We start from the raw sequence: 22192 nt of genomic DNA on the forward strand, positions 1-22192 counted from the left end.
ACCAGAGCAGGTAGGTAGTGAGAGTTATGCTTTAGGTTTCACAGGCTTTTTTTTTTTTTTCTTTCTTTCTTTTTTTTTTTTTTTTTTTTTCTGGTAATCTTCACTCTTTTCTCATACCTAGGCTTTCTGTAATTGAAATTTCCTGTGCCTTACCTTCCCTGAGAGCAAAACGGGGGCTGGGAAGGAGGAGGGGGGGGGGGGATCTGTGAGAAGCTAACCTTGAGCAAGCCTCTTTCAGCAAGCCTCTTTCTTGCCTCCTCATCTCCCACCTGCAGCCCGGCCCGGCCTGGGGGACGAGCAGGGACAAGGCCCCGGCCGCCCCCGTCCCGTCCCTCCCCGTCCCTCCGCGAGGCCCCGGCCCCGCCGCCGCCGGGCCTGCCCCGGCCGGCACCGCGGGCCCCACCGGGACCCCCGCGGACAGGAGAACGGGAACCGGGGGCCGGGCGGAGCCGAGCAGCGCTGAGGGGAGGCGGGACGGGCCGGGACGGGGCGGGACGGAGCCGCCGTGCACATGCGGGAAGCTCCCGGCGGCTGCGGGCTGAGGGGAGCGGCGCGGCCGGGCGGTGAGTACCGCGGCACGGCGGGCGGGAGGGCGGCTGAGGGCTCGGCCGGAGCCGGGGCGGGGGACCCCTTCCCCGCTTCTACCAGCCGGTTGAAGGCAGCCGGGGAGCCCCGGTGCTCCTCCAGCCTCTGTGCTGAAGCGTGGGAGCCTGTTGTGAGGGGCAGAGGTGGTCCTCAGCCCCCTTGGGCTGCTACCTCAGGGCTCTGTGCCCTGCCAGCCCCGCGGGGCTTCCCCTGCCTCCCGCACGCACGGCGGTGTCCCTCGTGGGCTGCTCGATCCACGCACAGCAATACCTTTTATCTCGTTTTCCCATACGGGTGTGGAATCTGGAGATTTTTTTTTTTTTCCTCTTTTTACAAAAGCTTTCCAAGCGGAAGGTTCTTTCTCCTTCTTTTCTCATATTTTGCTCCTGCCATGGTTTCTACGGCTCGCTGCTCTCATCTGATGCTGCAGAAGCTGTCCAGCGCCTGCCTAGTGAGCCAGGGACCGAAATTACTTGAAGAAGTACCGCTTTTGTGCGTTGACTCAGGTGCTGGGGGTTCGGTTGTGCTGTCAGAAGGATGTTTGCAGCCCCGGGTGATTTCAGTTTATTGGAAGGCAGGGCATTTACTTGAAGACCTCGGGCGCTGCGATTGCTCATCCTGGCAGTTGCAGAGCACCTACAGACCTGAGGCGTTACGTGCACCGGGGTAAGGCTGAGGCACGGCAGCATTTTGATCTGAAGAACCCGTGGATTTAAACAAAAAGCACAGCGTCTATGCATTTTGGGCAAATCTGACATATTGCACGTCATATACGAGTTCATTTTCTTAAAAAAAACCTGTGGAATGGCTCCTTTTTCTGTTACACAAAACCGACCTGAAATAACTTTTTTTATGTATTAACACACGCACCAAAGGCTGTGTTGTTGAATGCATCCCCCTGGAAGTGCCCCTCCACAGTGGCACGAGAAGCGATCAGGCTGAGAAGTTTCACTTTGCAGTGGTTTGCTTCAAATATAACATCGGGCTGTTAAAATAGCTGCGTCTGCGACGGGTCAGAAGCTATAAAAATTGGTCATTGGTGTGTTCTCTTCTGAAGTACCCAATGTGCTCTCGCTGCTTCTGCCATTCTGCAGCGGCAGGGCAAGGAAGGAAATAGTTGTTAATGCTGATCGCAAAGTCATATCCAACATTTAATGCACGATACTTCAGCTCTGGGAATCTTGAGTCTGTGTTAGTCACCCGCAATGAAATCAACTCCTTTGGGTTTGGGGGCATCTCTGGGCAGTCTGGGCACGGGTCTGTTGCAATGCCCGTGATAACGGGGCTGCTGCATCCTCTCACCTGCAGCAGTGGACATCGTATCTGACTCCAGACTGACAGTCGGGTTTTCCTGCCTAGCAGACGCCCTTAGTCCCTCCTCTCCGTTCATTAGGTTGTCCTTAACTCCCTCTCCCAGGTGTTCCCACAGCGCTAGGCTGCTGCCTCCGAATGCGTGCCACGGCTGCCTGCCCCTGGAGAGATGTGAGAGGTGAGCTGAGTGTCCAGGCTGGGGCGCTGGGAAGCACCAGGCATTTCTATCCCGTCTCTTCTGCTTCCCTTCTCCCTTTTTCTTCCTCCTTCTGCATCCCCCATGAACCAGATCCTTTCTGGACAGCTCTGTGCAGGGTATAACGGAGCGTGGGGGACCGCGTGCTGGACACCAGGGTGCAGGGTTTCAGGGGAATGCCAGCTGCGCTGGATTTAACATGCAAAAAACATTGTCTTGGGGAGAAATAGCACATGTTCTTACTCCCTGAGAAGCTGCAGGGGTGGAGGGTGAGGGGGCATCATGTAAATGAGTATCCCCGGGAGACAATTAAGAAGCTTAAGAGTTGCTGCTTCTACATACTGGGTGTTCAAACCTCCCTCGTACGGTGTGTTCTTTCTGCTAAAGGTCCTGCCAAATTTTGGCTGTTAGTTTACTTTAAAATTTTGGGTTCTGGCCACTTCTGCACAGAAGTGGAAGGCGGGAGGTGTAAGAGCAGAAATGAGTAAGGAAAATCTTTATCCTCTGCACAAGGGGTACTTAGGGTCTGTTCTGGGTGCATTTCACAGTTAGATTTTTGGTTCTGGGCTTGCAGGGCATCTTTGGGAAGGAAGGGAGCAAGTATCTCTGCTTTGAAAGCACAGAGTTGTAAAGTACCTGTAATTCTGACGTGCCTCTAGCTATTGTGCCTGTCTCCAGGGAGAAGCAGTCTGCAAATCAGCAGCTGCATGGGGTAGCATCTAGAGAGTCACTGTGCAGTGTCAGCAGAGACGGTTAATTGGAAAGGACCCGTAAAATAAGCATTTTGAATTGTGTGAAGTTACGAAATACTAACAATATTTTAAAAAGATATTTTCACTTTTTAGGAACTGGGAAAAGGTACTCATTGCTCTATAGGAAGCAAAATGTTATTTGCATGGATTGTGCCTGCAGCAATTTGTTTGTCGATGCGCTTCACAGCAGGTAAGGTTTTATATATATATATACAGCAATTATCACTTAAAAGAAGCACTCCGGCTAATTATTTTTTTCTTTCAGCAGTGAAAAAAAACGTTCTGATTGGTAGATTTTGCCTCGGGTTGTGCTTTATCGTACAGTAACTGGTAGCTAGGCTTTGGTTTCTGGTCTCCAGGTAGTCGGATCAGTGAAGACTCTGCACAACAATGTGTTAGGAGTTACGTGTGCAGAGACAGGAATTCTTACATTAAAAATTCGGGAAGACCCTCTTCCTAGAGTGCAGCATGTTTTACAGGCTGAATGATGTGTTCCTTTTAAAGGTGTGTTTTCCCATCTTGTTGCAGAAGCGTGCAGTAAAGGAAACGTGACTGCTAGCAAACTTCCCCACGGGGTTGCAGAAATATGCGACAAAGGAAACATGACTGCTAACTCTGCTTCGCATGTCCAGCCTGGAACTAACATTACCCTCTCGTGCCAGCTGAAACAACTGAAATACAACGAGCAGTGCAAGATAGCTATTTTCTTTAACAGTTCTGAACTAATTATTAATTATGGCACTTCTGTGAGCACCAAATTTCAGGTCCTTACATATGGCAAACACATGTTTACTTGCAAAATAGTTTGTGAGTACAAGAAAAAACTCATCTGTGGAGTCGATATAATGTCTGGAAGTAAGGAGAATTTTGTTATTTCTTGTTCTTTAACATTTTCTGGGATTCCTCTGAGACATATGTTAAGAACTAGTAGGTGGGTGGCCTTTTCCAGAAAGGGTGCTATGTTTTATTGGCTTCGTATCTAAAATATTGCTGGCTGGAACTATGCAGCACAAAAGGGGCCTTCCACACCCAGATTCCCAGCCACCCACATGGATGTTGGGATCTGGAGGGCGCTGCGTACATGTCTGCCCCTCTGCACCCACTGCGTATCACTGTGCAACCTCTGAAAAAGCTAACGTGCTGCTTTACGTGTAGTGGCACTTAAATGCTACCCAGCTTGTTCCACAACAGCAAATGAGGAAGGGAGTTCCAGTAATTGAAAAACAGAGAGGTGCTAAATGAAACTGCTTGTTGAGAGCAAACATAATAATGCTCACTCTCTCCTGTTCTACGCTTGAGACACACCAGTCTCTTCAGGACACAGGAGACTTGCAAGAATAATTCTAAGGAAATTTTGGATTTTCTTCTTGCCATAGAAGAGCAGCTGCTGCAGTAGTCATCTTCTGTATGAGTGCTTTGTTGCCTTTTTTGTTTTTGTTTGATTTTAAGGAATAATGGTTGACTGCTTCAAGCAAAGCTTGGGGTGCCCAGTTTGATATTTGTTAAGCACTTGTATTTATTTGGTATCCTTGCAAATTCACTGTGGGTTTGCTCAAGTGTCAGAGGTCTCAACAGACTGCATGAAAGACTCAGCTATTTTCACGTATAGCGACCTCTGAATACTTTGCACTTACTGTCTTGCCTTTAAAAAACAAACAAGCAAACAAAAACAAACCCTAGCATTTCTTCATATTTCTCCTCTCAACATTTTTAAGGAAGAAACTGATAAGAATATCTGTTTAAGATCCTCCAGATCAGCCAAGAAACGTGTCATGTATCCAGTATGGGACAGATGGCAATCCTACCTGCACCTGGGACAAAGGAAGGCTTACATACATAAACACTACATATGTAATACAGTAAGTGACGCAGGGAAGGAGGCTCTTTAATACCTATAATCATAACTTAGAGATTTTTTTTTATTTTTGCACTGTTTGTTACAGATTCAACCTTTTAAGCAAATCACACAAGAGTTGCTTTATGAATCAGTCCAAGGCTGCCACGATCACAAAAGCCAACTGTCTCAGTTAAAAAACCTTTCCTGTTTACATTTGTGTGTGCTGCACGGCAGTGGTTTACTCACTTCTGGGTTAAGTGGGTAAAGAGAATAAGCCAAGTCATGGCTCCTGTTTTGGAAAGGGGATGTTAATAGTGGAAGTGGTCTTAAAATGGCAGCTTAAACCCGCTGTTTTCCCGCAGTGGATTTTCTCTATTTAGTGATTACGTAATTAGCAATGCCTGCAACAGAAAACTTCTATTCAAGCAAGTATGTGGGTAGAAAGAATTCATGTTGACGCTTGCAGTCAGCTGGACAGGCTGAACTACTACCCGTTGATTTTCGGAGGTACTGCGTGTGACCATCTCTTTGTCCTGCTACGCTCGCTATTATCTGCTGCTCTTAGCCAAAGCAGGAGCAGCGTTCCTAGTTTATAGAAACCCATCATTGCTCTTTAAGCAGAAGGACACTAGATGGTTAGTTCACAGAAGAGTCGGGAAGGATGAGTCCTGTAAGGGTTGCAATGGCACATAGAAATACAGCAGTGCTTGCTAGTAATTAAGTATATTATAAAATACGATAGATCAGCCCGAAGCAACATGACATAATCACCTCTGATTCAGGTGGAGGAAAGTACATGGAGAAACTAGATGAGTTACCTTTACAACGGGCTGAATGACAGATTGGGAATGAAAAGTCGTGTTTGAAGCCGTACCATCTGACCCTTAGACTACAGATAAATTAAATATTTAATCACCGATTAAACTTAATCATTTAAGTTGTTCAAAGAGTCACAGTCTCAGCAGATCTGAACCAGCCCAGTTGGGTAGAGATGTGAGCTATACCTCTACGAACTCAGGGATTTAACTTTCACAGGGTACAGGGAAGCATTAACCGAGAGGTTTTGTTCTTTTCTAGGCTATCAGATGGCATTGACCTCTTCTGTTTTCTAGAAGAAAATCTGAATAATAAATCTGGCTCGCTGGTTCTGAGCAAGAAGTTGAATTTTGACTCCGCTTACACAGTTGTGGTTGCCGCCTCCAACGAACTAGGAAGTGCTTTTTCACAGCCACTCATGTTCATGTTAATAGACATAGGTAAATGTATTACTTACCTTCGTTCAGTCAGAACAAAGTGAAAACAGTTTGAGCACTACATCTTTGTTGCTTAAACCCGTCAGAAGTATCCACCCAGTCGCAACTCGTTCGTCTATTTTCCATTAACCCTCTAGTTGTGATGCGTACCTGAGTGCCATTTTCTTGTTTTTGTTTTTGCTGCTAGTGAAACCACATCCTCCGAGATTGTTAGTGGGATTTGAAAATTCTGTGACAAATTTCGCATTAGTTTGGCACGATGAAGTACGAGCGCAGCACTGTAGAATAAGATACCGTCCGCTTACCGGTTACGCCTGGAACACGGTAATCCTTTGTTGGAGAATAAAGGCAGTTGTGATCCTCGGAGGTTGCTTTAATATCCTTGTTTCTTTTTAGCATCAGTTTTTCCAAATTGGCCTCTCTCTGTTCTCTAGCATCATATATAAGAAAAACTATTGACTACTAATCAAAACCTCTATCATTGGTCTAAAATGGAAAGAAGGTAAAACTCTCATCCTGTAAAAATCTGCATGCGTGAATAGTTCAAGTATGATGCAGTGAAGAATCAGAGCTTACGTTTGGCACACTGCTTCATCAAAATGTGGTCACATCTCTCCAGTGTAGCTCATGGCTACAGGTGCTCAATTTACAAATGCTTGGGCCTTATCTAATGCTGGTTGGAAGTCTTTGTATTTATTTTAAATGCTAAATGCATTGCTTGAAGTTGAGTAAAATGTGTGAGCAGAAGATTTGTCAACTTTATTTCTTTGCGAGTTTAACGTTATATGTCCTTTATCTCCGTTAAAGGTTGAAAATGTAAATAGTGAAAATTTCAGTCTTTACGGTCTGGAGCCTCATACAGACTACGAATTTCAGGTTAGCTGTAAAATTCATCCTGAGAGAGGACTGTGGAGTAACTGGAGTGCGTTCCAAGCCCAGACTCCAGAAGCAGGTAATACCTTATGTGGTTTGGTACGCTAAGCCTGTCCCTAAGGTTTACACAGAAGTGTAAACTTCAGGTAACAAATTCAAAATGTTGCTTGGTTTGCAGTCCTGGTCAGCAGCTCTGTAAATCCAGAAACAAAGCCAACAGAGAAGTGAACTTCTGTAACAGAACAGTTTTCTTCATGAACAAAAAATTAAACTGTTTAAGTTCCTTACAAAACTGGAATTTCAAGAGCTCCTTGAGAAGTTCTGAAGGATTTATTCTTTTGACCTTGCTGGAAGTTGGAGAAATTTTCTCCATGTTGCCTGGAGCCCTAGCAGCAGCCTCCTGCATTCCTGCACATCTGGAGAAGTCGGAGAAAGTTTGTGCAGCTTAACTGGGAAAAGGAAAATGTTTTGTGTTGGTTCATATCTAAGCATTTTACTGAATTTCTACAATACCGTACAGAAGTCAGGATGGCTGCCAAGTGGCCCTGAGTCACGAAGGAACCTCGGGTTTGGGAAGCACTCTCTGGGTTCTTGAGCTCACTTGACAATTTGCTGAGGAGCTGAATGAATTGGCCAGGACACTGTTCTATCAACTTCAGCAGAACTGAGGGAGGTTTTAACAAAGTGGTTTGATTTTGCCAATTCATCTTTTTCCAAGTAAAGAAAATATTTCCTTTGGAGAGCTCCCAGGTAGCTCCCTCCACTAAGGAGTGCAGTCACTGGAGATCTGAATGGTTTTAACCTGGCCCCGCATTCCGGAGAGCAGTCCCCTAATGAATTGCAACGTGAGCAGATAACGTTCCTTGCTTCACAGGACTGCACAGCAGATTCCAGGGAACACACAGCATAAACGTGAGGGAATTTGTGTTAGTTTGTACCAGTTCTAATACTAGAGGTCTTCGCGTTGCTGCAGGCTCCTATATATGCCTGCTTGACTTCCCACTGAGCTGTATGAAGTCACAGGCTGCAGAACTGTCGGTTCTTATGAAAGAAGAAAGCTTCTCAGAAGTTGGTCCTTTAACAAAGATGTGTTGGCTGCTTTGGCATCCTCCCCTTTCATATTGTACTTGGCTTTCGTTGCTCCTTTTTTTGTGAATTACTATAAGACCTTCAGGCTCCTGCAGTTATTACTCATGCTGTTTACCACTACTGACAGCATCAGTTTCTGTAAGAAGCATTGATTGATGCAGAAGGTGTGAACTTTTCCTTCCCTCCCCCACCTTCCTCTCAACAGTTTTCTTACCTTCCTGATGCAGTCTGGGTTGCTATGGTATTTGTGGTCAGCATTCCTCCTCCCCAGCCAGTGCTCTAAAACAAGAAAATTTCCAACTAAGCAGTATTTCTGACATCAGACTAAGTGTTAGCAAGGTGAGGTTGCAGGTGACGAGCTCTGTGTACCTAACCGTTGCTCTTCTTCAAAGTAGTTGAAGTTCTGCACGAGAGTTTGGCCTTTAGCAAAGGTATACTCCAGGAGTATACCTTTATAAGGTATACTTTAAAAGGTATTTTCCATGTTTCTCTAGGCCTGAGCTGCCACAAAAACTTGCTTTATGCAAGCACGGTTCTCAAGTGAGCATTTTTTTCTAGCTAACTTATATAGTTCACATGTGAAATGAACCTTACAATCTGGGCTGGAGTCCAACAGAGGCAATCTGATTTATTTTTTTCCTGCTTTGAGCTCGCCGCTTCCTCCCTCGCTCACAGTGAGTGCATTTGGATTTTATTTCTTCTGTGGGTCCTGTTTCTTTTTTCTATTCCAGTCACTATTAGCAGTGGATAGAGGACTAATAGTTCCTAACATTGCTGGTACTGAGGATTTTTTTCTGTCCTTGCATTTAGCAAGTAACAGACAGCCCTAGTCCCATTCTAGGTGGGGTCGGGCATCAGCTGCCTGCTGCTTATGTTATCCGTGACACTTATTATTGTAATTTTATGAGTTTATTGTGTGCCGGGACCTTGAGAAACCAAGCTTTATTACCTCTTATCACACTGGCTTTCTTTGTATGTCTTTATCTGATTCTGAACTGTTTGAGCACACTGTTCGCTAGCTTTGGCAGCGAGAAGTTTGCTTTAGTATTATTTTGGGAGATTTACTCAAAACTGTAGAGTTGAATGAGTATCAAATAGTCTAAACAGCAAGGGTTTTCAGGAAGTATCTTCCTGGGACTGGAAGGAGGCTGTGATTCTGCGTGGTGTTCTGACTGCTGAATGTTAATTCTGTAAACAGAAGGAGAATCTTGGAAAGAACAGGGCTTGTAAACTACATATGACAAGGTGCTACCCAGCTAGCCGGTAAAGACATTGATTGCCTAGGTCTAGATAGCAAGGAGCAGGCACACAAAATCCCTATCACCTTAAGCTGTCCGTTGTTTGAGGATTGGTATAGCCAGCCCTAAGGACCTTAATTAGCCCAACTTCTGTGCAAAGGTCAGAACTAATGCTGTCACTGTGATTTATAGGCTTCTGTGAAAGTCAGTGATTACAGAGCCCCAAATAGTGACTGGGGGAGCGTAACCCTCTCTTCTTCTTGTGAGTTGGTCTCTTCATGACCGCAGTCATGCAGGCAGTCATCACAGTAGCTGAACTCCAGCTGGAGTAGCAAATACAGACTTAAAATACAAAATAATACTTTAAAGGCCACAGCACGTTACATCATTCCAGAGAGATTTTAAATCCTAAATTTTAGTCATTTCAGGATTTTTACCTATGTAGCCTGCTCAATGTCTTGTTTGTTCGCTTCAGAATAGAGTCATTAATTCTGCTCCCCTTTTTTTCCAGTGCCTACTGGTCTCTTAGATGTCTGGTACAAAACGCAGGATGTGGACTCTCAAAGGCAGAACATTTCTCTTTTCTGGAAGGTAAGACGTTTAAGTAAAACCAAAGCACATGCAGTAATAATCAGCAACTTTGGAGGGGGAACTCCACGTGTTTGCTGGAAGGGTCTTTAAGCAAACAGAGCACAGGGCTCTTACCACTGCTTTGTCCAGTGATATACAATAACTCTGCTGCCCAAGCCTTTCCTCACCAAGATTTAATCAAATCTTTTCTGTCTAGAATGTTCCTTTAAAAGTTCCCAAAGCTGTCCAGCATACTGTGTCAGTGTAAAGCAGGTAACAGCCGCTAAAAGTGGAAGCATCACTACTCAGTAACCACCTTTTCCTTAGAGACAGACATTCCCTTCCCACTTTCACACTGGGTCTCTGATGGTGTACGTAAAGGGGCAGATAACAACCTTGTAGCCTTTCTAATATATTTTCTAGTTAATAGAATTTTCTATTTTTTCTAATTAATAGAATTTCTCTCTTCGTTGTCTACCTTGTTGTTCTTTGCAATGGGGATAAAGATAAACTCTTGGAGGGACGGGGGATGCCATGCCCCATATACTCAGTGGGCACCCACCTTCTATGGGTGCTTTTGGATATGAACTCCCTTCAGGGGCGTTTTTGCTCTTATATGAAAAACGGGGTGATAAAGAATGGGGGAGGTAGAGGAGGTGATTCATTTTAAAAGGCCTTTGTTGTAACCGTTTGGTTACATAGTTATATAGTTTTATAGGTTACATAGTTATATAGTTTTATATAAAGTTTTATATAAAACTTTTAAAAGCTGGATATAGGCTGGGAAATTGAAATTGTTTTGTCTGTGTTATTGCTTTGTCAATGGTCAGTTGAATCTCGTCATACTGCAGTAGCAGAAGGAAACTGCTTTCCTGTACAGGTGTGAAACAGACAACAGGCAAGCCACATGCAAAATAGTTGGCTAATAATAAAGCTGCAAATCTGAAACTGGACAAACTCAGAGCAAGTATTTTCGTATAGAAGGGGCAGAAAATATTTGGTTGTTTGGGTCTGCTCAGTAAGTTGGAGGGCTGGTGGCTGAGGCCCTATAAAGGAAATGATGATGTCTCAAATGGAAAGTAGCTTCAAAAGAACTCAGATTAAAACTCAATCAAATAACCTGCGGATTAAAAATCCCACATTACGATACAATCCAGGCTCTTTTCTAACAACACGCTCAGTGAAAGTTTGTCTTCAGGCAGCAAGGAGCTGTAAGTGACATCTCTCACACATCATGCTTCAGATTCTGACCTCAGGGACAGCATTAACGGAGGGAAGCATGGCAGAGAGAAGCAAGGCAGCCAGCCATAAATAAAAACGTGTCACTTGGCTTTCCAGGCTCCTTATTGCATCCTTTCTGTGGAACTTGGTACAGAAAGGTGCCATCCAAGGTGCTCGGTAACTCAGTTTCTCCAGTCTTACCAATACAGCACTTAGAAGTCAGCTCTGAGGAGGGATCTTCAGGCTGTGGAGTGTTTGTGGCAGTGTTTTTTTCAAAGCCAGTAAGATTATTTTTAAGCACGCATTTTCTTTGGCTTCCAGTTTTCAATCTCTAGTTAATCTTCCAAATGCTGTATCTTCTCTCCACAACAAGTAGTACTACACTGCAAGTGAAAGCAGCAATTCTCGGGTAATTATTTGACTTTGTGGCTTTGAGACGTTTAACTTGCAGTAGAGAGCCAACACTTTCTTTATCTACACAGACTTCCTGTAGTATCATTCATAAAATGGGTGTGATACGTTGTTTTTATAGTTTTCAGAGCAGATCCAAGGCAGAAGACACAGACTGTACAATGTACTACCAGTATATGTTTTTGTGTTTTCCCATTAATACCAAGGAAACTATTGCCAGTTTAGTTTCATCAGGGTTTCCAAAGGTTTGCAGAATAGGTTCAGACACTGTACTTGTCCTGAGACACTGCCAAAGTGTTTGTAAAACTGCAAGCATTTTCCTATTTTTAAGTGTTTTTTCCCCACTTCCTTTTGTTTGTTGTTATGGCCAAAAAAATAACAACAACAACAACAAAAACCCAAACAGAAAAACATAATGATCTGACTACGTAGGAGACGTAGGAAACTGTGAAACTGATAGTATGAAGGGTGCTTTCAGTCACCCAGAGTGGAAAAAACAGCTACACAAGTGTTACAAGTGACAGTATAGATTGACTCTTCAAAGCGATGTGTATTTAAGTGGTTGAGTTTAAATAGTCCTTTGTCTCATTGTGGCTTTTATTAAAATTCTAGATTTTACCGAAATCAAAACTTGCTCATTTTTACATATCTAGCTATGCCGTTAGTGCTCTTTTTTCCCCTTGTGAAAAGTGTGACTTCAATCTGAAGAAAAAGAAATCGATATGTTTCACTCACCCCGGGTGTATTTCTGTTTGGAAGGTCAGCGGTTCACCAGCTAAAGAGCTTCACTAAACTGGAATCACACAGGAAAAATAAATGAGGAATAAAAGGAAAGGTAACCTTAAGAGAGAATTTCAGGTAAAATGTGTGTTCTTGTCCCCATCATTGGGGAATTAATTCAGTTACACTTTTGCTTCAAAACAAACCAAACCAGCAATCCGATATGAAGATGCCCAACATGACAGATGCAGAGTCTAATAAATTTAGCGAGGGAGAGATTCCAGGGGTCCTTCTTTCTGAGGGTCATAACTGGTACCAGGGAACTCTGCTCAGCAACTGAACACTGGGCATACAAAATGGGAAACATCTTTGTGGAGGCACTAAATCGTCGGGTAGCACACTATCATGTTACGGTCTGGAGAAAGAGAAGAATGTGGGACTTAGCAAAAGGTGAGACTGGAAAAATGTGGCCAGATGCTGTGGATTCCTAAGAGAAGAGCAATGAAGGAGCTGGAATAAGGCTTGGGAATGGAAAGCCAAGGTCACGGGGCTGGGCTACGGCAAAACCAAAGGGAGAACTCACCATAGGTGTTACATGTTACAGCTGTTACACAGATGTGCAGAATCGCAGGGGAAAAGGGAAACTGCAGCCAGTAAGCTAGCTGATAAAACTAGGTTGTTTGGAAAGTACGTTTATTTTTTTTTTAGTAATAAAAGTACCAGTCAATTTGTGAACAGTATTCTCAGGCTGGTATTGAGGAGGACCTGTATTGCCTTTAAAATGCCATAACTTAAGGCCAACAGATCTCTAAAAAAAAGCAGTCTCAACAAGTTGACCAAGCAATCCCCCTGGCATTGCCATGCCATGTTTCCTCTTGCTTTTAGACAAGAAAAACGTAAAAACTGCTCATCTGTTACCAAGAACATCAGCTGGAGTTTGCTGTTGTCCAGCCAGTAACATTGTCCAACCAGTAACATTGCCCAGGGAGGTGGTGGAGTCACCATCCCTGGAAGTCTTCAAAAGACGTTTAGATGTAGAGCTTAGGGATATGGTTTAGTGGGGACTGTTAGTGTTAGGTTAGAGGTTGGACTCGATGATCTTGAGGTCTCTTCCAACCTAGAAATTCTGTGATTCTGTGATTCTGTGATTGTTGTTGCAACTAGCCTCTTTGTGTTAGAACAAAAAGGGAGGAGAAAAAATTACCTTCAGGTGAAAGCTCCTCACTTACATTGGGTACCTTGAGCATTTGAACTGGGGGGATGCTCTGAAGCCACCATCTGCCCCAAGGCAGGAGATCTGGAGTTCCAGAAAAAGGGGCTTTTTTTGGAGGGCTGATGGAAGGCTGATAGAAACCTGTAGCAAGGCAGGTGATCTGGCTGATCTAATTACGATCACTGGCTCCCAGGAGGTGGTGAAATGTTACTTTGGACGTAGTGTTTCTTGGAAAGGAAGAAAAACATGTTGATTCGTTACTGCCAGGAAATAACGAGCATCCCGGCCGCCTTCACAGAAGGGTCTGAAGGTAGGGCTTGCCTCAGTTCGTTGTCTTGTGTGGAAAAGGCTCCGTGGCCATTGCTTGGCTGGGAATCCGAGCGCACAAACTGCGGCCAAGTGAGTGTGTGAAAGCCTTGTTCAGGAGGGCTTACAGGTGCAACACAGATCCCTTTCATGATAGAAGGTCAGTTCTGAAGTAGTTGAAATACCTGGTTCACGTTACTGAATTACCGGGCTGAGCTAGTCGCTTTGGTGGTGGCTGAAGGCTTTTTCCTGCGCTTAAGTTCACGGCGGGGAGCTGTGCGGCTGCTGCAGCAGTGAGGTGCACCCACCGCGTGCTCATCCCGCAGAGAGGCAGCGAACCAGCTGGCTTTGGCAGCACACACCCCTTTACGGGAGCCAAACCAGTGCCTCCCTCCTGGGGCAGTTCTGAAACCTGCCCAGGCAGCTCCTCGGTGTGGTGCAATGAGTGTTTGCAATGCACCGAATGCTGGTTGTTGTTTTATTTATTATCCCCCCCGTCTCCCGGTCCGTGCTCTTGTCAGAAGACTGAGATGCTAAGAAATGCATTTTCTTTTCAGGCTCTGAGCAAGTCAGAAGCAAAAGGACGAATCCTGCAGTACACGGTGACCTTGGAAGCGCTGAATCGCAGGGGTTCCAAAGCGGTGGAAGCAGAGGTTACCACACAAACCAATTACACCAAAACCACTGAAAAGGTGGACTACAGGATAACAGTCACTGCGGATAACTCGAGGGGAAGCTCGCCTCCTGCAGCCATCGTGACTGACCGAGGCATCGGGGGTAAGGCCTCCCCCTGGGTCTGAGCCATGGGAAATAGTATCAGCTCTCTGCCTTACGCTTCTCATGGCTTCGTGCCACAGAAGCATTCAGATCCTAGCACCTTGGTAGGATCCTTACGGTTGATCTCAGTGAATCCTCAGTGACTGGAGTTTAGATCCAGTTACAAATGTTCTCAAGGGCAAGGGTGCAGGTTCAGGCCAAGTCAAGTTGCCCTGAATTCGTACGGCTGTAACTGTAACTCCTGCTGACACCTGTGTAAGCCTCCCCGTAAGCTAGGCAGGCTGACATAGCAGAAAAGGAACTATGCAAAATTAAAAATAAAAACCAAAAATTAATGGGAGAGGGCAGAACTGAAGGGAGAGTGATGGCGAGGGGAAATCACAGCAGAGATAGAACTGTGTATCATTTCATGGAGGCAGTAAGGCAAGGACTGTTCTGTGGGCTCAGCTCAATTGCATTTGCTACAAAAAACATTCAGAAAAGATGTTGGTGTTTACACCACACAGATCAAAAACTGGGGACTTTCCCCACATTTTCTCCTGCAGGACAGAGTAACCTGGGCCCAGCTGTGAGAGGAAGAGCTTTGGTCTTGCGGGGATCTTGCGTGTTGGTGTTTCTCAGGCAGGAGCAGGGGTGTTACTGGGTGCTGTGACGGTATCTTTCTAGGGCTTGGGGTGGAATAAACAAAGCTGTGTGCGTTCAGACCGCCACACCATGAGACAAGGTAAGGATATGGCTGTATTCCTGCCAGCACAGGCAGAGATCACCCTAGTAATCACGACCTTTTCTTTCAATTTTAGTTTGTTTTCATATACTGCATAGCATCAAACTGGATGAAACAGTAAAAAACATGTAGCAAACTTACCAAGTCAACCAAGTTTGTGCTGATAGTGTGCTTTTTGGTTGTTCTCTCTTCCATGTAAGATTTACCTCCTCCTCAGAAGGTCTCTGCTATACCCATGGGAAATGGCAGCATCTTAGTCAGCTGGAAACCTCCCGTTAAATCCACTGCGTTCGTCAATGGGTACGTAGTGGAATGGATGGACACACACAGGAAGAAGAGCCCAGAACCTCAGCCGACCTGGATAAAACTTGTAGCATCCAACCTGTCTGCAGTGATATCAGGTAACTGCCACGTAGAAATAGGATAGTGCTGAAGTGCCCTTTTATTTTGAAAACCTTTTAAGAAACAAGTCAGGTTCTAATTCAGCATAAGAAATTAGGGCATTTAAAGCTTTTTATATGGGAGGAAAAAAAAAATCAGTGGCTGCTTTGAGCTCAGCTCAGCAGTCCCTCAGTTGAGATTTATATCTCATAAGTAGAATGCCTCTCAAAAAAAATCAGTCCTTCTGAAATGGAACAAGACAGGTAGTTAAAACTCAGCTGGTACACGAGATGAAAGACTTAACAGTATTTCCATTCTAGCAGTCATTTGCTACTGATCCAAACCAGTGGCTGTATTCTTTATATCAGCTGTAGCTGTGACGTTACAACCGGAGCGACAGTCAGTGTTACTCTAGTGAGTCTTCCCTGTTTTCCGTCCTGGTGCTCTGCCTCCCTGGATTTGAAATCCCTGCTCTGGAGCAACTGGAAAAAAAAAAACAAAACAGCAAGTTCATGCTGTTTGCAGTCTGTTTTAAGAAACAGAAAAATAAATTACTGTCACTCATTCATAACCCCCATTAAATGTTTTGGGGGGAGGATGTTCGTATGAAGTCATGAGGAAGAAAGGTTGTTAGATTCTTGTGCCTCCTTGGTGACCTTACACGTAGCAAAACCCTCCGTGTCATTCTGTAGAGTATTAAGCTGTGTAATAGCTGCTTTCCTCCACTGCTTACCTCGAGCACAAAAGGGTTTCACCCCTGAGGAGTGCCAATGTGACTTTTTAATACATGGCAAGGTTGTGCCAAGCTAAACAGGAGCCCATGATGCATTTTTTTTTCTTACTTTACGAAAGATGTGTAACGAACCAGACAGTCCGTCTCAGATCTGAGCAGGTAATGAAAATATTTAGCCATAACTGTAAATACTTTAAAAATACTTATCCACTTTTCATTTCTTTATTTAGAACATGTAAAAGATAACGTGTGCTATGACATCAGTGTATTTGCACTTTATCAGGACAGAGCTGGCCGAGTGGCATCAGTTAGGGGATACTCGAGAGAAAAAGGTAAATCGCAGTAATGCCCTTCCGGATATTTTTAAGCCAGCTTAAATTGTTCAGCTTTAAAAGTCACTCTTGTGTTTTGTAGCACCATCAGCTGGGCCCCAGATGTACACAACACCCCAGACAAATGGTGTCTTGGTTTCGTGGGAGGACGTCCCTTCCCACCAGCAAATGGGCTGCATCACGGGGTACAACATATACCTGCGAAAAAAGGACAGCAAGGTAGCTCCGGCTGTCTATGGTAGGTACCTGGTGAAAAACGACGTGATGTGCACGTGCTGTGTATTGAGGGGAGAGGGCTGGGAGTGAGAGATGCCTTCAGACAGCTCCGTATGGTTGAGGAGTCAGACCAACGCTCTACCATGAGGTGTAGCAGCAAGATTCAGATGCAGCTTCTCCACGCTCCAAGTTCTGGAAACCCCATTCTTTAGTGTTAAACCCAGTAAAAACGTGTGCTAGATGCTTCATTTTCTTCTCCCTCTCTTCCTTTCAGCCATTTCTAATGCAACTTCCCGACACGAATTTTACATCACAAACCTGCAACGCGGTGAGAACTACGTCCTGTGGATGACAGCATCAACGGCTGCTGGGGAGAGCCCCTGCGGCAACAGGGAGCTGGTTTGCTTGGAAAGTAATGAATTTCTTGCTCTCTTGCTCCCACCAGAGGTTCCATCCCTGGCCCAGTGTTTTCCACACACCAGAAATGCTTTACACACTTTTTAATTGCTGAAGATCTCTAGTTTCAGCTGGGTTTGAGATGCACCGTACCTTTCTTTGTCTCCCACCTCTGGTTTTGTGCCAGGCTGTTATCTGTGCCGTTGATAGTTCATGGCTAGCAGCCTTGCTTATTGCAAAGAGGGAAAGAAGGGTTTGACCCTTGCAAGTTGCTTGCCCAGATATTTATGCACATCAGGGATATCTATGTACAGGTCTTGCTTGTCTCAAAGTCTGACATGAGAAACCTCACTGTGGTGCAGAAGCAGCTGTCACCTCAGAGACATAAGGAGCACAGCATTATGTCTGAGCTTGTGCAGCGTGCAAGGCTACCGTGTGTGGTCCTTGCTCCTGTGCTGCCCAGGGGGTGCAAAAACGAGCCCCTTGACTAAAGATTTTTCACCAAAGATAACAGAAGTAATCAGGTTTTGCCCTGCAAGGTGAATTGTTTTGATCATATTTGTTTTGAGCCCAAATAAAAAAAAAAAGAACTAAGTTCTTAGATAAAGTTTGTGCTCAAGTATTGTCAAAAAGCTTCTTTTGCTCAGTTTCCTCGCAGTATGCCACAAGAAGAATCAGAGTGGAGAACGGGAACCTGACCTGTGAACACAGCACATCTCAGCAGCTGCAGCAGGCGCGGGCTCTCACACTTAGAGCACAAACTAAGCTCTGCTTTAACAGCTCCATTCTGTGCAGACCCACAAGCAAACTGAGAGAAGGAGCTAAATTCGAAGCAGCTGAGCTGTACGAGTTCAGAAATACGTCGCCACAGCGTAGGAGCCTGGCGATGCTGTATAGCCCTCTGGAGGCACGCTTGTTTCATGGTCTCAGAAGCAACCTAGGGAATTAAAACAATCTGGACAAGTTAAACGTTTTCCCAGCAGAAAAGTGTGGATTTCTGAAAGTTACATTTTAAATAGATGGTGCAACACATTGAAGCCAAGCTATTCACTGAGACACCAGTTAAGTCACTGACAGTTCATTAAACATGTACTGAAGATCTCCCTAAGATCTTTTCTACTTCACACTGCTCCCTGGCGTGCAGTACCCCCAGCTGACCTCCTCTGTCAGGGGCAGGTTCAGTACTAGAAGAGAACAGCAATTGCATATTTTGAATTGAGGACCATCTCGAGAGATTAAACTTTCTAATCGAGTAGACTTTCCGATGTTACAATGTACCGTTGTCTCCAAAAGCCATCAGTCCATTCAGATTCCTGATTTTAAGCCTAAAAATTTTTGGTATGTTTTATGAGCGCAAACGCTAGTCAAGCCATGATTGTTATCCAGTTTGAACCCCATTTTTTTTCTTGTTTAAAAATACCAATTCTGCATTTCAGGTGCTGTGGACTGGCTCGTTGTTGTACTTACGTGCAGCTTCGTCGTCTTTTCAGTCTGCGTCTGCTCTATGCGTCCTGCAAGAAAAGCGTGAGTGTTTTGTTCCAGCAGAAGATGGCAGTTTTGTTAGAAGGCACAGGAATGTGCTTTTGGGACATCTTGGGGAACAGAGGGAATGGTTTTGAAGAAAGGTTTCAGATTACAAGAACACAAACGGTGCTTAAAATATAGCCGTAGTTCATAGGTCAGATTTTTTAATCTAGAGTTTAAGACCTCCTTCCACTGAAATGAATTTGAAGTGGCAAAATCCACGGTAACTCCCTGAGAATGAAGTCAGACTGTGACCAAAAGCCGTTTTTCTTTAAAGCAGCATAAGCACCTCCCCAAGCAGACCTTCCAGGACTGCAGTTCGGGGCCATACCTAGCACGCTGTGCCAGGTGCTGCTATTACTCACGACCAGCTAATGAGGGCTGGCGGGAAGAAGATGCTATGCAGCATTTATTTTTGCTAAATCAGGAGTTGCTCAGCATTACCCCACCCCTGGCCTTGTAGCTGGGAAACGTGAGCACCCAGAGCAAGCACCCGCTGGCAGCAGCAGCTGGCTGCTTGGGCCAAGCCCGACTTCAGGCCTGCCCCAGCCACGCCATCTCCCTGCCTAACCCTAGGCAACTTACCTGTCCTAGGCCTTTCACCTCTAAATTGATGTAAATTTGGCTCTCCGCTTGCAGGAAAAGCAGCAATGGCAAACCAGGAGTAAGCCTAAAAGCCACGGGAATACTGATTTTTGTAGTCGGGTCTCTGTCAGAAAAGAACATGCAAAATGGCTTGATTTGCACTAACACTGGGGGAATTCTTGTAAGCTCCTGAGGTGTCGTGATGGCCCCAAACAGCTGAAAAAGTGTAAGTCAAAAGCTGTTCTGTCCAGTCAGCCAAAACCGATGCGCTCCCAAAACCTTCAGCAGGATGTGCCCGTCCCACACAGCCTGGGTTTCTGCTGATCCCTGCTAACGCAGATCCGTGATTACACAGAACTCGTCAGTAATTACGTGCGCAAGCAGCACAGCCCAGCGCAGCAGCACTCGCAGGTACTGGCATTCATGCTTCTAATTTCACGTGTTCAATTTGCAGATTATACTCTCTGCTTTCTGCCACTGTGCCTCAGTGGCACAACAAAGCCATCCCAGATCCAGCTAATGCTACGTGGGCTAAGAGTTACGCTTCTGTGAAGGTAAATCACGCTTTTCTTCTCCTCCTAATCCCACCATCTTCAGCGGAAAAAGCAATCAGAGCTTTGTACAGCAGTAATCTCTTAATGCAGCAAATCCAGCAATTTCTGGCGCCGGGTAAACTCCGCTCTGCACTGCGTTAGGCTGCGGTATGCATCACACGAGAACAACGCAGAGGTTTTTGTTTCTAGCAGTAGCTGCTGCGTGGAGGTGCTTGCATTTCGGGGGTGGGAGGCCACAAGGTAGTGCCTGCAGGCTTAGTGACGGCTGCTGTCCGTGTGCCCCTCCACCAGGGCGAGCTGAGCGTGCCTTCCAGTCCGTTCCTGCGGGACACGAGCAGCTTTGAAGAGCCTGAAACAATAGAAGTAGAGGAGGGCTTCATAAAGACAGACTCCCAGATTTTCCACGACAAGCTGATCTTCAGCAACGTTCACAGCACTGAAAATCACGACTGGCACTCGGAAAGCAGCTTTGAGAAGCAGGAGGCAGAGTACAAGGCTCTGCCCAGCACAACAGATGGAGACAGTTACGAGCATCAGCTCCCCTACTTGTACAGGAAGATGCCAGAGGTGGCAGAACAAATGCAAACTGCTTCGGAGTACCTCGCTAACCCCATCACCGACAGAGCTCCGGGCTACCTGCCCGCAGGCATCCTGTCCCCTGCTACAGACCCTACTGACGAGCACCAGGAGCGCGAGTGCAGCCCCATCTCTGTCTTCCCAACAACTTTTTTGACGCCCGTGTTTTCCTACGGAGGGAAACTTAATTTGGACACAGTGAGACTGAACTGCAGCTCTTTCACAAGGTAGGGGGACAGAACGGTCTGGCCTCGATGTCTGTACGTCAGTGGGGTATCTCCGTGTGTTTCACTGCTGCCAGTACGTGTACAGGACACCTCCAAGTGACAAAAGCCACCTCACAAACCTTTCCAGCAGTGCCAGTCATGCCTTACATTACAGTGCAGCAGCTCTTCACCCACAGAGCACGTTAAGGCAGAATTAAAGACAGAAGAGCCAGGATTGCTGGGGCTCGGCAGCCTGGCTGGTTGAGTTTCATTGCTCAGGCTGCCTTCATACAGCCTGGGTTGCCTCAGGTCCCTGTCCCACTGACCACAAGCAACCAAGTCCGGCTTGAACTATATCAGACACAAAAATCACTTAAAACAATGCTTGCCCAGAAGAGCAAGCACTGATTTCAGTAAGGGTCAGCCCTCGGCATCTGACAGGATCACGGTTGCAGTCCGTGCTCCAGCTGCACACGAGTGAGAAATGCAACATTTGGAAATCTGCACGGACGGGTGCTAAACTTACATGCCCCACAGACAGCGTTCCTCTCTGCAGACAGAACACTGGCGTGAAGTCGTTGCATCCCCCTGACACTGGTGCTACAGCCCCACGCGGGCCCCAAAGGACACGCCGTTCATTGTTTCTGCAGCACGGCTGAGCAGCTCCACCAGGAGCCTGCCCCCGTGGCTCAGTTTGGAAAAGAAATCCTCCCCAGAAATAAAGACACAGGCAGCACGTGTATGCAGTGAGCCAAAAGGACTGGGGAGAATTTAAATGATTTATTGAAGTGTTCTAATTACAGGCCTGAAGCACGTGTTACATGTCATGACTTTGTTTACTCGGTGTATGTATGTACATTTATAAATAGAACGTTGGGAACCTGAAGTTTTCTTGTTTTCTCTGTTGAAGCTCAAGTGCAGCGAGGCACAGAACAAAACACCCGTAAAAACAAAGAAGGTTTGCTCCTAGAGGTGAGGCAGTCCAGATTTGAACTTAGCTGGAGCACCAGTTCTTTACCTCCTTTCCCTGACTGGGGTGACTTCCCCACGCACAGCTGGTCACACAAGCTGTTAAGCAGCGGCGTACAATCATGTAACAGCCTCCTGGGACACCGCCGTCTCAAAGCACCTCCACCGAAATGTTACCTAGCTTCGAGAGCAAAAGATCCTTGGCAGCTCTGCCAACATCTCCTTTTAAAGCAGAACCATAAACCTACCTGCATCACAAGACTGCTGCTTCAAGGCCACGGCTCTCCCCACTTCACTTGAAATAAAGACGTTAACTTTACTGCTGCATTAGGGAGATCTCTTTGCTCGTTCCCCTAGCTTTTATTCCGGATCCAGCTATGTTATCTCCTGCAGGAGGTCTATAAACTGTTGGGATCCCAAGTCCAAATACCACTGCATGGTGAGACTGATTTTTAATGGTAACGCTGCCTCCTAATTTGGTGCCAAAACCCAGGGGGATTATCAGCATTGCTAATTTTAGAGGGTTCTGTACCTCTGCGTGCACTGTGACACCTCGACCGTGGGTGGTGTCTACAAAAATGGTTGCGTGCACGTTGGTTTTAGGGTTGCTTAGGTGAATTTCAGGTCCTGGCACCAGCTCCTCC

General features: G+C 45.7%; 1 protein-coding gene across 1 annotated transcript; it reads left to right on the forward strand.

Annotated features, from left to right (window-relative positions):
• The first annotated feature begins 383 nt into the window (after positions 1 to 383).
• IL12RB2 (interleukin 12 receptor subunit beta 2) lies at positions 384 to 20742 on the forward strand. The gene is made up of 17 exons (XM_035333052.1): positions 384 to 563; positions 2015 to 2074; positions 2938 to 3034; positions 3373 to 3699; positions 4589 to 4703; positions 5759 to 5937; positions 6122 to 6258; positions 6742 to 6886; positions 9646 to 9725; positions 14133 to 14352; positions 15277 to 15477; positions 16421 to 16522; positions 16605 to 16760; positions 17013 to 17150; positions 18571 to 18658; positions 19698 to 19797; positions 20089 to 20742. The coding sequence occupies exons 3-17, from the start codon at positions 2977 to 2979 to the stop codon at positions 20602 to 20604; spliced, it is 2562 nt and encodes an 853-aa protein (XP_035188943.1). The 5' UTR covers positions 384 to 563; positions 2015 to 2074; positions 2938 to 2976; the 3' UTR covers positions 20605 to 20742.
• Positions 20743 to 22192: the final 1450 nt, after the last annotated feature.

The sequence above is a fragment of the Oxyura jamaicensis genome, chromosome 8, assembly GCF_011077185.1.
Source record: "Oxyura jamaicensis isolate SHBP4307 breed ruddy duck chromosome 8, BPBGC_Ojam_1.0, whole genome shotgun sequence".
NCBI lineage: Eukaryota > Metazoa > Chordata > Aves > Anseriformes > Anatidae > Oxyura > Oxyura jamaicensis.

Excerpts from the sequence above, each read along its gene's own strand:
- IL12RB2 (XM_035333052.1), top strand. The coding sequence starts at position 2,977 with ATGTTATTTGCATGGATTGTGCCTGCAGCAATTTGTTTGTCGATGCGC. Across the intron at positions 3,035-3,372 it reads GTCGATGCGCTTCACAGCAG|AAGCGTGCAGTAAAGGAAAC; the intron begins GTAAGGTTTTAT and ends ATCTTGTTGCAG. Across the intron at positions 4,704-5,758 it reads AACACTACATATGTAATACA|GCTATCAGATGGCATTGACC; the intron begins GTAAGTGACGCA and ends GTTCTTTTCTAG.